This window comes from Onychomys torridus, chromosome 1 (assembly GCF_903995425.1).
Source record: "Onychomys torridus chromosome 1, mOncTor1.1, whole genome shotgun sequence".
Lineage (NCBI taxonomy): Eukaryota > Metazoa > Chordata > Mammalia > Rodentia > Cricetidae > Onychomys > Onychomys torridus.
Genome location: NC_050443.1, coordinates 149,099,791 through 149,115,068, shown reverse-complemented (window position 1 = coordinate 149,115,068; position 15,278 = coordinate 149,099,791). Strand labels below are relative to the sequence as shown.

Below are 15,278 nucleotides of genomic sequence, written 5' to 3'. Positions count from 1 at the left end.
TCCAGGTCAGCAAAGGCTGCCCAATGAAGCCCTGTCTCAAAACAACAACAACAACAACAACAACAACAACAACAACAACAACACAATTCTTGCCCAATAGAGAAAGAAAATGTATAGGTTTACATGATAAAATGCCACACTTTTATAAACAGATTGAAATCCTGTCATTTGTAGCAACATGGAAGCGACTGATGATCACTTTTGTACACTGAATAATTCAGACACAAAGATAAAGGGGGTACACAGTCAGCCCCATATGCAATCTAAAAGCAAGTTGCTCTACAAAAGTTGAGATTAGAATTTTGTTTACCAGAGGCTGAAGAAAATAAGGATGGCAAAGGAATGGAGAAAGAGTAATTGATCTACAGCCACCAAGTTAGACAGGCTTGGAAAGCAGTGCTATATAATTGTACTGGAGCAGGGTGATGAAAGATAATAATAATGAGGAACTTTACATTTCAAAAACCAGAAAAAAATATTTTCGAAGTCTTTATAAGGAAAACATGTTCAAGAGACATGTATTTAATCTGAGCTAAATATTATTGAATACATACATGGATCATGTTATCCATCAGTAATACAGATTTTGGGTTTTCTTACATCTGTTTAAAAATAAATTAAGAATTGTTCTTTTTAATAATGGAAAGGAAAATCTCTGGCTCACAATTCTACCAAAAATATACCAAAAGCCCTTTGTTCCTTCTCTCACATTGCAGGTTGCATCACCCACAGACACAAGCAATTTCGACAGTTTCCCTGAGGACAGTGATGAGCCACCACCTGACGACAACTCAGGCTGGGACATAGACTTCTAATGTATTTCTCTTACCTGCTTCTGCCTTGCTGAAGACAGCTTTTTCTGAGACACAGCTGCCAGCAAACCTGAGGGAAAGAGAGAAGATTAGTGCTCGGGGTCACCATGATGCCTTTGATCGATGCTGCTCCCGTAACTACGGTGGCATTAGGACTTATTGCTTAGATTACGATAGTGCTCTTTACATGTTTTATGTTTGAACCTAAAATAGCAGTTGACATGGTGGTCCTGAAGCAAAGCCTTTCACCAGTAAAGTGATGTTTTCTATTGTTGCAATGACCTTGCTTTGCTCTGATTATGTTTTGAAAGAGTGTAGGTAATACTTCAATCTAGTAGAAGAGTCTGTATCTTGCTAGAATTACCAAGAAGAATAAAGAATAATATATTTGGTACGATAGATGACTGTGGTACAAAACCTGGGCTATTCCTTTTCATCAGGGAAAGGTGTGGAGCTTATGACTTCAAGCCAGTATATATATATATCTCGTACAAAGAGGACCGCACATCTGTGGGTCACAGACTTCATGTCAAACCAGTGCTAGAAGTTTCTGAGTTTTTTCCCTAGCTGATGACAAGACTGAATGTTACCTTTTCTTTCTGATGGTTTCTCAAAACTGGTCTGATAAAAAAGCACAACTGCTGTGGTTTCTGTACAAGCCTCCCATGGCAGGTGCATATGCATATTTGGAGGACTGAAAATGTGCATGATAATTGAAAAATGGGCATGACAAAGTGGAGGGAGAAAAAGAATTCACAACACCATTTCATATCTTTAAATATATATATAGTGCTTAAAGATGGTCCTGGAAATGACTAGCAGCCAATTGGTTTTATTATTACTTAACACCCTCAAATCAAGGCTTAAACTCTTCCCTTTTATAAGAACAAACCCTTGGGGCATGGGTGGGATAGGGTGGGAAGGAATAAAGACCCATCCAAAAAATAAAAATGAAAAGGTGCTATGTCTGTCTTTCATCTGTAATGTCAGTGTCTGAACGGACAACACAGATCCTAATCATCATGTCTAGCCAGAGACTCAGCATTTTCACTAACTTTATTAAAAACAAACTCCTGTCAGATGCCACAACACAGTCCAGGGCTTAGAGAGAAAGGATATTAAAAATGTATTTCAAATGGTCACTTGTCTTAGACCTGAACCAAAACAATATATATATATATATGCAGTCTGAAAGTACAAAGTCAATGGTATTGAGTTACTACTAAGCAGCTTTGTTTATTTGAGGTCAGGGAGGAAGACAAGGAGTTGAGGCCCTTTCCCTCAGTAAGTTTATCAAAGTTAGAAGGGGTTGGAGAGGAACATGGGAGACTTGATTTCTCAAGACTGCATTTTGTCTAATAGAGCAGAGGTGTTACAGCCTTAGAAATTTCACATGAGGTAGAGAAGACAAGATTTGAAAATGTCAAGCTGTCTTTTTCACATGAGGAAAAGGATCATCAAATTTTAAAAAGTGTGTTGTTGGCAGGCCAGTTGACCTCTATTATTAAATGGCAGAATTCTCCAGAAGCTTTCTTTAGGTAGCATTTTACTTATATAGGTAAATGTACAACCATCCAAGACAGCATCCTGATTTGGAAATATGTGTTAATAGAGGTTTGCTATTTTTCCAATAGAGATTTTTTTTAATGTAGAAATTCTTATAAAAAATGTTTTCATTAGGTCATTAAAGCCTACCCAATAAATCACATGAGGTTTTTTTAATTTCATACTCAAAATTACTTTCAAATGTGCTATCCTATCAAAATATAATACTCTTAAAACATTTGAAGCCTAAAACTACTGAAAGTATGTTTAATTGGGGTAAAGTTCAATTAAAACTTTGATCCTGATATTATTATTACTGTATGATTGGAATCCTCTCCTTTATAAGCAGTTTCTCAAGATTAGTAGATTCCCGAGAGATCTGTGGATTTCAACAGACTTAATAATATAAAAATTAAATGCATCAAGCTGAAATTCAGCGATTTCTGGAGGTTTATTTATCTTTTAACTGATTTCTAAAAGGCATATAATTCCAACATTATAATCAGTGTTTGACATTTTCTGTTGCAAGATAGTGTGGTTTCGGAATGCCAAAGGCTTGCTAGGATGTTACATTTGTCTTGTTATTAGCAAAGGGAATTGTCTCTCTAACCTTTCAAATATCCACAAATCCACGGGAATTTGCATGGACCATGTATTTGGGGACTTTGGTTCCAGGCTAAGACAGCTCGTGTGGATATATGGGTTCTATGAAGAAGAAAGGAGTTGTTTTCAGCACAATGTGACTGTGGGCAGTTTTCCACTTGTGTTAACATCTTTGTTCATTTCATCCATGGTATTGATTAGAATGTCCAATACAATCCCAAGAGATAAAGGTGAACTCTTATCTTCCAAGAGTTGATAACAGAAAACATACATCAGATTTTCAATACTGAATTTTAAGGATTTAAATCTTGTCTTAATGAAGACACTAGGGCTATAATTCATGATCAGCTTGATAAACCACATCTTACTTTCTGGACTTTTCCATGCCCCCTTATTTTTGTTCTTTATTTTCTTGCACTAAAGACCATCTGGATAAACTAGAATAGTGCCAACTTGTTTGATTTGCTAACTGACTTTCTTGTTGATGCTTCTGTGTATGGGAAATAGGGCTGTCTGTGTGTCTTAAATCACAGAAAAACAGCAAACTGCCAAGGAGAGGACATCACAATATTTAATTAGACTGAACACATTAGAGAAAATGAGTTTTGGAAAAGTATTATAGTTGATTTTTATACTTATGAGCTTCTTTATTATTTGGATGTGAATCAGATCCATGTAGCATTTAAAACAAATTTATTTTTATTATAATCCTCACAAGTCAGAGGGTTTTTTTCTTAAAATTAGGGAACATACATGTGAATTACACATGTAGAATAATATTTAAACTATTGAACATTTCTCATTTTATTTCCAAATGATAGACCTGATGGTGATCCTAAAGAAGTCAGCTACCATATTGAACACATGGGTATTAAACCCGACTTTATACAGTAGAGGTATCTGTGCATTTTCCACACTTTTTCTTTCACAATAGGACCACAACAAATATTTATGTAAATAGATATTTTTGGGTGATATTTTGTGGTACATATAACTTTTTTTAGTGTTTCACAGCATTATGATTTCATTTTATTTGTATTAAATAATGTTTTTAGGTCCAAGTAGACTTGAATGAACGTCATAATTGTTAGTATTATTGAAACTTATGTCAACAGTACTGTCACTCATCTGTCCCATAGTTTAGAACATGACCTGGCTATCTGGCGTTGTTGCAAGTGCCTTAAACTCATGGCATCTTATTAATAAAACAAATTTGGTGTTATGCTGCATGACAAAGACAAACACACCTCAAAATGTTGTCCTTTCTTAGCTTGCTGCGTTTTACAGTTCTTTCTGCTAACAATTTATAAGCCTTTATTATATAATATTGATGAATTACAGAAATGATGAAGTTGTTATCTTATTTCTGTTAAATGTACCAGAGCTGTGTGTCTGTTCATGAGATACAGTGTCATTTCTGTGAAATGTATAGATGTATGTGCAGGTCAAATTACTATATGACATACTATCAGTCTGTATACAGGTATTCCTGTTTTGCTCAGCTGTGCAGACTCAGTAAATTAAAAAAAAGTAGTGCAGTCAAATCCTAATGTATCTCATTTTATAGACTCCATTAACAATGGTTCAACCCAAAAGAAATATTGCAAATGACTGCTCACCACACCTCGTTCTGAAACCAATGATGAAAATGTACCTTGGTGCACCCCTCAACAAAACAGGATGCTTTCTCTGAGTTCTTGTATATGCAAATCATGTATGAGGCAAGTTTTCAGGAGACCTTGAAAGCAAAATGTTGGAAGTATGTTGTTAGCCCTCCTCCTTTTCTGCCCCTGCATCAACAGACAGAGCTCTGGGACCTTGGCCATGACACAGAGGTTTGGGCTTTCTAAGTAAAGGGACATTTCTTTAAGCGTCATCTATCAAGTTTATTTCAACGTATGATGTTTTTACAACTGGTCAGTTCTTTTGTATTCTTACAGCTATGGTTATTGATTGTCCTCTTAAATTTGTGCTACATGAAAGAGTCTTTTGTTAGAATGCAACAAACGGTCATCTAACGGTCATTGGCCGCTTGCACTCTTTGATGTAGATTAAAAACTTTTTCATAACTTAACCTGCTTTGATTTGCTCTGTATTTTCCCTGCAGCTGTAATTGCAGAGTGCCTGTTGGATACTTTATAGAGTTGAAATAAAAAAATAATTACTTTTGAACTTATTTGTGTTTAATTCCAGATGAGTCAAATAATAGAATTAACATGGTATCATACTGCACTTGAGATGCCAATTAGTCACTATTAATAATGTACAAAACACCTGCAACCCAAGCATCTTTCATGAAATAGTGTAGTAGAAAAGTAACTCAATGATTCATCTTTAAAAATTCAATGAGAATAATATCAGGTGGTACATGGTGAAGAGTTAAACAAGATTTCCACATCAAATGAGAAACACTTGACATGTAAAGTATCCCTGAGTGTGAAGCTCACTTCTCTGAAATGATAAGCATACCCTCAGTGGCTCCCTTTGCTCCTCACTGCAGGAAGTGACTAACCCGCTAAAGCTAGTATATGGATTCCCTCAGATCAACTACTTTTGTCCCACTCACATACATTGCTAGTGATAGTTCCTGAAAACCCCTTAATGAACACTAGATATTAAACCCAGTTATTTTCTCAGTCAGACAGTGAAAAAAATCTGAAGGAAATGTCATTTTAGTACAGTAATCCAATAATTTCTTCTGAAACTAGAAAAGTAAAATGACTTTTCATTATCCACCCAGTTTTCTTTCTTTCTTTTTTTTTTACTTAGTAAATATTTTTTTCTTAATTATTATGTGTTTTAAATTTTATACATCAGCCATAGGTTCCCCTGTCCTCCCCCCTCCCGACCCCCCCCCCAACTTCCTCCCAGGCCCTCCCCTCCATTCCCATGTCTTCCATGATCAAGGCACCCCTGGGGATTGATTTAAATCTGGTGGATTCAGTACAGGCAGGTCCTGTCACCTCCTTCCAGACTGAGCAAAGTGTCCCTGTGTAAGCCTAAGGTTTCAAACAGCCAGCTCATACACTAAGGACAGATCCTGGTCCCACAGACTGGGTGCCTCCCAAACAGATCAAGCTATTCAATGGTCTCACTTATCCAGAGGGCCTGATCCAGCTGGGGGATCCACAGCCTTTGGTTCATAATTCATGTGCTTCCATTAGTTTGGCTATTTGTCCCTGTGCTTTTTGCAATCTTGGATTCAACAATTCACGCTCTTGCAGACCCTCCTCTTTCTTGACAGTTGGACACCTGGAGCTCTACCTGGGGCCTGGCTGAGGATCTCTGCATCCACTTCCATCAGTTATTGGATGAGAGTTCCAAGACGACTGTTAGGGTGTTTGGCCATCTGATCACCAGACTAGGTCAGATCAGGCTTTCTCTTGACCATTGCCAGCAGACTACAGAGGATATATCATTGTGGATTTCTGGGTACCTCTCCAGCATTCTGCCTATTCCTGTTCTCATGTGGTCTTCATTTATCATGGTCTGCTATTCCTCATTCTCCCTTTCTGTTCTTGATCCAGCTGGGATCTCCTGCTCCCCTAAGCTTTCTTTCCCTCAAATCTTGCCCTTCATTACTCCCACTATCGTCCAGGTTGTTCATGTAGATCTCATCCATTTGTCTGTCATTGGGTGATCCTTGGGTCTTTCCTAGGGTCCCATTTTCTAGGTAGCCTCCCTGGAGTTGTGTAGCAGTCTAGTCATCTTTGTTTTATATCTAGTATCCTCCTATGAGTGAGTACATACCATGTTTGTCCTTCTGAGTCTGGGTTACCTCACTCAGGATAATTTTTTCTAGATTCATCCATTAGCCTGCAAACCTCACGATGTCATTGTTTTTCTCTGCTGAGTAGTACTCCATTGTGTATATGTACCATATTTTCTTTATCCATTCTTCAGTTGAAGGACATCTAGGTTGTTTCCAGGTTCTGGCTATTACAAACAAAGCTGATACAAACATAGCTGAGCAAATACCCTTCTGGTATGATTGAGCATTCCTTGGGTATATGCCCAAGAGTGCTATAGCTGGGTCTTGGGGGAGATGGATTCCCAATTTTCTAAGGAAGCGCCATATTGATTTCCAAAGTGGCTGTACAAGCTTGCATTCCTACCAGCAGTGGAGGAGAGTTCACCTTGCTCCACATCCTCTCCAGCATAAGTTTCTCTCAGTGTCTGTGCTACTGGTGTTATATTTAGAAAGTGATCTCCGGTGCCAATGCATTCAAGAGTACTTCCTACTTTCTCTACTATCAGGTTCAGTGTAGCTGGATTTATGTTGAGGTCTTTGATCCACTTGGATTTAAGTTTTGTGCACAGTGACAGATATGGATCTATTTGCAGCCTTCTACACATTGACATCCAGTTATGCCAGCACAATTTGTTGAAGATGCTTTCTTTTTTCCATTGTACATTTTGACTTCTTTGTCAAAAATTGTATGTTCATAGGTATGCAGGTTAATGTCAGGGTCTTCAATTCGATTCCATTGGTCCACATGTCGGTTTTTATGCCAATACCAAGCTGTTTTTATTACAGTAGCTGTATAGTAGAGCTTGAGGTCGGGGATTGTGATGCCTCCAGAGGTTGTTTTATTGTACAGGAATCTTTTGGCTATCCTGGGTTTTTTGTTTTTCCATATGAAGTTGAGTATTGTTCTTTCCAGATCTGTGAGGAATTGTGTTGGTTATTTGATGGGAATTGCGTTGAATCTGTAGATTGCTTTTAGTAAGATCACCATTTTTACTATGTTAATCCTGCCTATCCATGAGCATGGGAGATCTTTCCATTTTCTGACATCTTCTTCAATTTCTTTTTTCAGGGACTTAAAGTTCTTGTTATATAGGTCCTTCACATGCTTAGTTAGAGTAACCCCAAGGTATTTTATATCATTTGTGGCTATTGTAAAGGGTGATGTATCTCTGATTTCCTTCTCAGCCTGTTTGTCTACTGTATATAGGAGGGCTACTGATTTTTTTGAGTTGATCTTGTATCCTGCAATGTTGCTGAAGGGTTTTATTAGCTGTATCAGTTCCTTGGTTGAATTTTTGGGGTCACTCATGTATACTAACATGTCATCTGCAAATAAAGAGAGCTTGACTTCTTCCTTTCCAATTTGTATCCCCATAATCTCTTTATGTTGTGTTATAGCTCTGGCTGGAAATTCAAGTACTATATTGAGTAAGTAAGGGGAGAGGGGACAGCCTTGTCTTGTTCCTGACTTTAGTGTTATTGCTTTGAGTTTCTCTCCATTTAATTTGATGTTGGCTGTTGGCTTGCTGCAGATTGCCTTTATTATGTTTAGGTATGTTCCCTGTATTCCTGATCGCTCCAAGACCTTTATCATGAAGGGGTGTTGGATTTTGTCAAATGCCTTTTCTGCATCTAGTGAGATGATCATGTGGTTTTTTTCTTTGAGTTTGTTTATATGGTATATTACATTGACGGACTTTCATATGTTGAACCACCCTTGCATCCTTGGGATGAAGCCTAGTTGATCATGGTGGATAATTGTTTTGATGTGTTCTTGGAGTCTGTTTTCCAGAATTTTATTGAGTATTTTTGCATCAGTGTTCATGAGGGAGATTGGTCTGTAGTTCTCTTTCTTTGTTGCATCTTTGTTTGGTTTAGGAATCAGGGTAATTGTAGCCTCATAGAAGGAGTTTGGTAATATACCTTCTGTTTCTATTGTGTGGAACAGTTTAAAGAGTATTGGTATTAAGTCTTCTTTGAAGATCTGGTAGAATTCTGCAGTGAAACCATCAGGTCCAGGACTTTTTTTGGTTGGGAGACTTTTAATGACTGATTCTATTTCCTTAGGGGTTATTGGACTATTTAAATGGTTCATCTGCTCTTGATTTAACTTAGGTATGTGGTACCTATCCAGAAAATTATCCATTTCTTTTAGATTTTCCAGTTTTGTGGAGTAGAGATTTTTGAAGTATGACCTGATGATTCTCTGGATTTCCTCATTGTCTGTTGTTATGTCCCCCTTTTCATTTCTGATTTTGTTAATTTGGATGCTCTCTCTCTGTCTTTTGGTTAGTTTGGATAAGGGCTTGTCTATCTTGTTGATCTTCTCAAAGAAACAACTATTTGTTTCATTAATCCTTTGTATTGTTCTCTTTATTTCTATTTTATTGATTTCAGCTCTCAATTTGATAATTTCCTGGCATCTGTTCCTCCTGGGAGACTTTGCTTCTTCCTGTTCAAGGGCTTTCAGGTGTGCTGTCAAGTCATTAGCGTGAGATTTCTCCAGCTTCTTTATGTGTGCATTCAGTGCTATGAATTTCCCTCTTAGCACTGCTTTCATAGTATCCCATAAGTTTGGGTATGTGGTATATTCATTTTCATTGATCTCTAGGAAGTCTTTAATTTCTTTCTTTATTTCTTCCTTAACCCATTGGTGATTCACTTGAGCATTATTCAGTTTCCATGAGATTGTAGGATTTCTGTAGTTTTTTTCTGTTGTTGAAATCTAACTTTAAACCATGGTGGTCTGATAGAACACAGGAGGTTATTCCAATTGTTTTGTATCTGTTGAGATTTGCTTTGTGGCCAAGTATGTGGTCGATTTTAGAGAAGGTTCCATGGGGTGCTGAGAAGAAGTTATATTCTTTTTTGTTTGGGTGGAATGTTCTGTAGATATCAATTAAGTCCATTGGAGCCATAACATCAGTTAAGTCCATTATGTCTCTGTTAAGTTTCAATTTGGCCAATCTGTCCAGAGGTGAAAGTGGGGTGTTAAAGTCTCCCACTATTAATGTGTGGGGTTTTATATGTGATTTAAGCTTTAGTAACGTTTCTTTTACATATGTGGGTGCCCTTGTGTTTGGGGCATAAATGTTCAGAATTGAGACTTCATCTTGGTGGATCTTTCCTGCGATGAGTATGTAATGTCCTTCATCGTCTCTTTTGATTAATTTTAGTTTGAATTCTATTTTGCTGGATATTAGGATGGCTACACCCGCTTGCTTCTTAAGACCATTTGATTGGAAAGTCTTTTCCCAGCCTTTTATTTTTAGGTGTCTGTCTTTGAATTTGAGGTGTGTTTCTTGTATGCAGCAGAATGATGGGTCCTGTTTTTGTATCCATTCTGTTAGTCTGTGTCTTTTTATAGGTGAATTAAGTCCATTGATATTAAGGGATATTAATGACCAGTGATTGTTCGTTCCTGTTGTTATTTTTATTTTTTGGTGGTGGTATGTGTGTACTTCTCTTCTTTGGGGTTTACTATCTATTGCCTGTGTTTTCATGAGTGTATTTGCCTTCCTTCGGTTGGAATTTTCTTTCTAGTGCTTTCTATAGGGCTGGGTTTGTGGATCAGTATTGTTTAAATCTGGTTTTGTCTTGGAAGTTCTTGTTCACTCCATCTATGATGATTGAAAGTTTTTCTGGTTATATTAGTCTAGGCTGGCATCCATGGTCTCTTAGTGTCCGCATTATATCTGTCCGGGTCCTTCTGGCTTTCAAAGTCTCCATGGAGAAATCGGGTGTTATTCTGATGGGTTTGCCTTTATAAGTCACTTGGCCTTTTTCCTTTGCTGCCCTTAATATTCTTTCTTTATTCTGTACATTTTGTTGTTTAATTTTTATGTGGCAAGGGGACTTTTTTGGGGGGTCTATTCTGTTTGATGTTCTATAGGCTTCTTGTATCTTCATAGGCATTTCCTTCTTTAAGTTGGGAAAGTTTTCTTCTATGATCTTGTTAAATATATTTTCTGTGCCTTTGAGTTGGTATTCTTCTCCTTCCTCTCTCCCTATTATTTGTAGCTTTGGTCTTTTCATGGTGTCCCAAATTTCTTGGACATTTTGGGTCATGACTTTGTTGGTTTTAGTGTTTTCTTTGACTGATGAATCTATTTCTTCTACCATATCTTCAACACCAGAGATCCTTTCTTCCATCTCTTGCATTCTGTTAGTTATACTTGCCTCTGAAGTTCCTGTTTGTTTATTCAGATTTTCTATTTCCAACATTCCTTCTTCTAGTGTCTTCTTCATTTTTTCTATTTCCCTCTTCAAGTCTTGAGTTGTCTCCCTTGCTTTTTCATGATTTTCATTCAAGGATTTATTGTTTTCTTCTGCTTTAATTGTCCTTTCCTCTAGTTTTTTATAGAGTTCTTCCCATTATTTGTTTTTCTGTTCCTCTACTTTATTTTTGATTTCTTCTATATAAGGCTCTAGCCTCTTCATGATGTTACTTATAAGGTTGTTTTCTTCTTCTTCCTTTCTGTGATGTTGAGGTCTAGCTGTTGGAGAAGGGCTAGGTTCTGGTGATGCTGTATTGCTCTTTATTTTGTTGTATGTACTTCTGCCTTGACATCTGCCCATCTCCTCTTGTGTTCGTTCTTGGTCTTATCAGTGTACTTGGTCCAGAGAGAGTTGACAGATTTAGGGAGCCTCTCTCTGGTCCAGATGGAAGCTCTGGGCCAGATGGGAGTGCTGGCCAGATAGGAGCTGGGGGGCTGGACTGTGAAACTCGGGAAGTCGCTGGGCTCTCCTTATTTTGTCCAGATGGGAGCTCCTCCTGTCCAGATGGGAGTTCCTCTGGTCTCTGGTCCAGATGGGAGTTCCAGGGCAGGATGGAAGCTTGGGGCTGGTCTCTGATTCTCAGGAAGTGGCTGGGGTCTCCAGCAGATGGGTGTGGGGGCAGGGTGTGGAGACTGCAGTGTCTGCCTGCAGTCTTGGAAAAGGGGAGCCTCCCCGCAGGGCCCGCCAATTGGTAGGAAACTGGGGCCAAGTTGTTCAGGTCCTTCCGGAGTGGCCTGTGTCCAGAGGTGGGACCCAGGCGCAGTTGCCTCTCTGACTATAACCCAGGCACTCACCTCTGGTCCAGATGGGAGTTCCGGGGTGGACGGAACCCACCCAGTTTTCTTACTGTAGTTCTAAGAATGGTCTTATTTGATCCTTAAAAAAAATTCATTTTTTATTATTCATCATTTTAGGGACAGTGTGCTGTGACACTCATGCTTGTGAATGAGGTAATGGAGGGCTAGAGATGGCTGCTCCTCCCTCCACACACACATCATCATCATCATCATCATCGCATTACATGTAAAGTTCAATAGAGTTAAGTCACCACAGTTATTCTTAGGATTCAGTTAGAGTCAATAAGTCAATAGATTAGAGAAGATCATCTATCTTACAGATCTCCCCTTAGATTTTTTTTCAGCCTTAAATGTGCCTGTACTAGATGAGTCTCTTTTCTTATGACTGTGCACAGCACCTGAGAGAGACAGTCTCCAATCTTTAAACCTTGGCATCTCTGTTAAAATGTGGAGAACCGTCCTCATCAGGACTGCCAAAAAGTAAAGAGAAGAGAATACCTGCAGGAGCCAGAGTGAAATATAACCCCTAATGACATAACTTCATCATAGTTTGAATCTGAAGAGATCATTAATCCAATCTTTAGATCAGAGCCCTCATAGTGAAACAGTACCTGGAAAAGCCTTCACAGATATACCCATAAATATCCTTTACTAATTTCTTAGGTTCTTCTCAATCATATCAAACTGAAAAGATTTAACTACCATATGTACATACTATAGGACAGCCACCACAGAAATTCTTTTTCCTGAGTCCAATTTAAAGTTGTTTTTCCTGCATTCTATAACTTCTCCTTTTCAAGATAGAAGCTCTCTACACCATAGTGTTTATCTATGACAGTTCTGTTTTTCAGCCAAAATCAATCTATGGAGCAATGATGAATTCATCCACATACCCATTAGCAAAGTCAAACCGTTTGAGCTTCAGCCTCAGTCAAAGGAGAAGGAGAGGAGAGATAGAAGGGAGGGGAGGGTGAAAGAGTTAATAGAGTTCCTGTAGAGCCCTGGAAAACTGAGAAGAATTCCAACCAGAAGGCAGTTGGATGTCACCACCAGTGCACCAATGGGCGCATCTTGCCCAGTACATTGATATTGTAGCACACAATGTCCACAGCTAAATGTTACTGTGGATCCCTTTTCTCTCCCTGCAGGCTGACTAGTACCTTCCAACACCATGAACACTACTCTGTGGGGAGAAAATTTCTAACCCTAGCCTCTAGGTTGCTAATTCTGATGCAACCAGAGAAACTTGAGTGTAATCTACTCTACATATGGGAACAATGTGTGGTGTACATACATTCTTCTTAGTAGAATCTATTGTGTATGTTTTTTTGTTTTTGTTTTTGTTTTTTTGGTTTTTTGAGACAGGGTTTCTCTGTAGCTTTGGAGCCTGTCCTGGACTAGCTCTGTAGACCAGGCTGGCCTTGAACTCACAGAGATCCACCTGGCTCTGCCTCCTGAGTGCTGGGATTAAAGGCGTGTGCCACTGCCGCCTGGGAAGAATTATTCATAATAAGAAATGCTTATTTCTTGGAAGAAAGACTTCATTCAAAAAATCCAAAGGGGGGAAAATTGCCAAGGAGTAGAAGTTATTATATTTGGGGAAAATAATAGGGAGTCTTATGAAGCAGTAGGAAGTTTATTTCCTCATTTAACTGGTGGCATATGTTTATTCACTTTGTGAAAACTCATACACTTAGATACAATACATAGGTTTAAAGATTAGAGACATCTATCAAATGAAATTAAATAAATAAATAAAATAGACTGTACACTTAGATATAATACATAGGTTCAAAGATCAGAGACAGCCCTCTGTCAAATAAAATCTATAATATGCCAAAATTTGTGAGTTTTATAGTATCCCTTGGTCTGCATAAATGCAATGTAGAAATACTACTTTGATGTATTTCTTTGTGTGTAAAATTAATCATATTTAAAATAGCTTTTATTTAACAAATGTTGTAAAAAAAACTTCCTTCCTGTAGCTTTATCTGCTTCCAATTTGTTTTCCTTATTGAAAGCATATTTTTAAAAATGTTAATAATTTTGTAATTCCCAGCTATCTCTAAAAATTGTCCTAATGACAGAGTCCAATCAATTCCTTATAGAAGCCAGTCTCCCACAACCCAGGCCATTCACAACTACTGGCAGTCCATGCATAACTTTTCAGCCCTCTTTTGTCAGTTCACTGTTCAATGGCCAATTCAATCTGAACAGATCTGGGAACTACCTTCAGAAGGCTCCCTCTGGCAAGTTTATGTTCTCATTGCTAATAAGCTCTCATGCAAATTTGGAACATTAAGATAATGTTTTTTTTTTCTTCCTTAAAATAATGCATGAGGATTCTTTAAAAAAATCAAAGAAAAAAGTTATTTTAAAATAGCCATAGGTAGGGAAACATGGCAGAGATTCTACCATCATGAGAACATTGTGAAATTTCCTGGATAGTCACTGGGATTATATGAGTCCTTGCAGGTAAGGAAAAAATAGATTTGTCATGCATTGTTTCAGTTTGTACATAAAGAAATCAGGTTAGCACAAAGACAACTAATAATACAATGGTTTTCCTTCTAAGATTGAAGACTAATGATCTACAGAGGCACTTACACTGTGGCCTTTGGGAACCAGTAGGCTATTGGAAAAGTACTGGTCTGGTATATTGAGGACAAAGAGTTTCTCCATAGAACTCTGATTATTGAACTAATCTGCTCTGGGAATTTGAATAATTAATTTTTCAGCAATAATTTTTTTAAATTTGAGATCATAATAGAATTACATCCTTTCTCCCTCCCCTTTCCTCCCTCCAAGCCCTTCCATATACTCTTCCTTGCTCTCTTTCAAATTTATGGCCTCTTTTCCCATTAATTGTTGTTACATGCACATACACACACACACACACACACACACACACACACACACACACACACACACTCCTACCCAGCTGTGAGCCTACAAACCACAAGAATGAAAAGCATTGCAAAACATATTCAGTGGTGCACAGTGGCATTTCTATCTTGTGAACAACCAAGCCATCCAGTAGTCCTTAAGGCCCACTCAAGAGGAGCATATTCATGGCTGGTACTGTAAGTTCACCAACTACCTATGGCTGGTGAGGTCATGGACCCTAGAAATGAGCCTACTATTCATACTTCCCTAAAATGGTGTGAATCCTAACTGCAGTTGTAGTATGAATCTTAAGTGTTCTTATTAATGAAACTCAAACCTGAGGCCAGTTATTGGGGTGAATGCTGGAAGATCAGAGAAGCAGAACAAGCCACAGCTATCTCACCTTGCTAGTTCCTCAGGTGATCCTGTTTCCTCAGGCTGGAAGCTTCTGAGTCCTTCTCCACATGAATCTCAGCTGAACTGTGTTGCTCCAAAGCCTGAACGCTTAACCAACCAAATGCTTAACTAACTACATGCTTTACTACTTTAGTTCCTGGTCCTCACGCCTTATATACCTTTCTCTTTCTGCCCCCACTCCCTGGGATT

The 15,278-nt window shown here is 38.2% G+C and overlaps 1 protein-coding gene across 2 annotated transcripts in view; it reads left to right on the top strand.

The window, feature by feature from the left end:
- Prkg1 (protein kinase cGMP-dependent 1) overlaps positions 1-5,132 on the top strand; it is a 1,194,442-nt gene extending 1,189,310 nt beyond the window's left edge. For both annotated transcript variants that reach the window (XM_036209439.1, XM_036209436.1), the window contains exon 18: positions 717-5,132. In XM_036209439.1, coding sequence (XP_036065332.1) covers positions 717-815 — 99 coding nt within the window. In that variant the 3' untranslated portion in view covers positions 816-5,132. The remainder of the gene's footprint in view (positions 1-716) is intronic.
- The last annotated feature ends 10,146 nt before the right edge of the window (positions 5,133-15,278 follow it).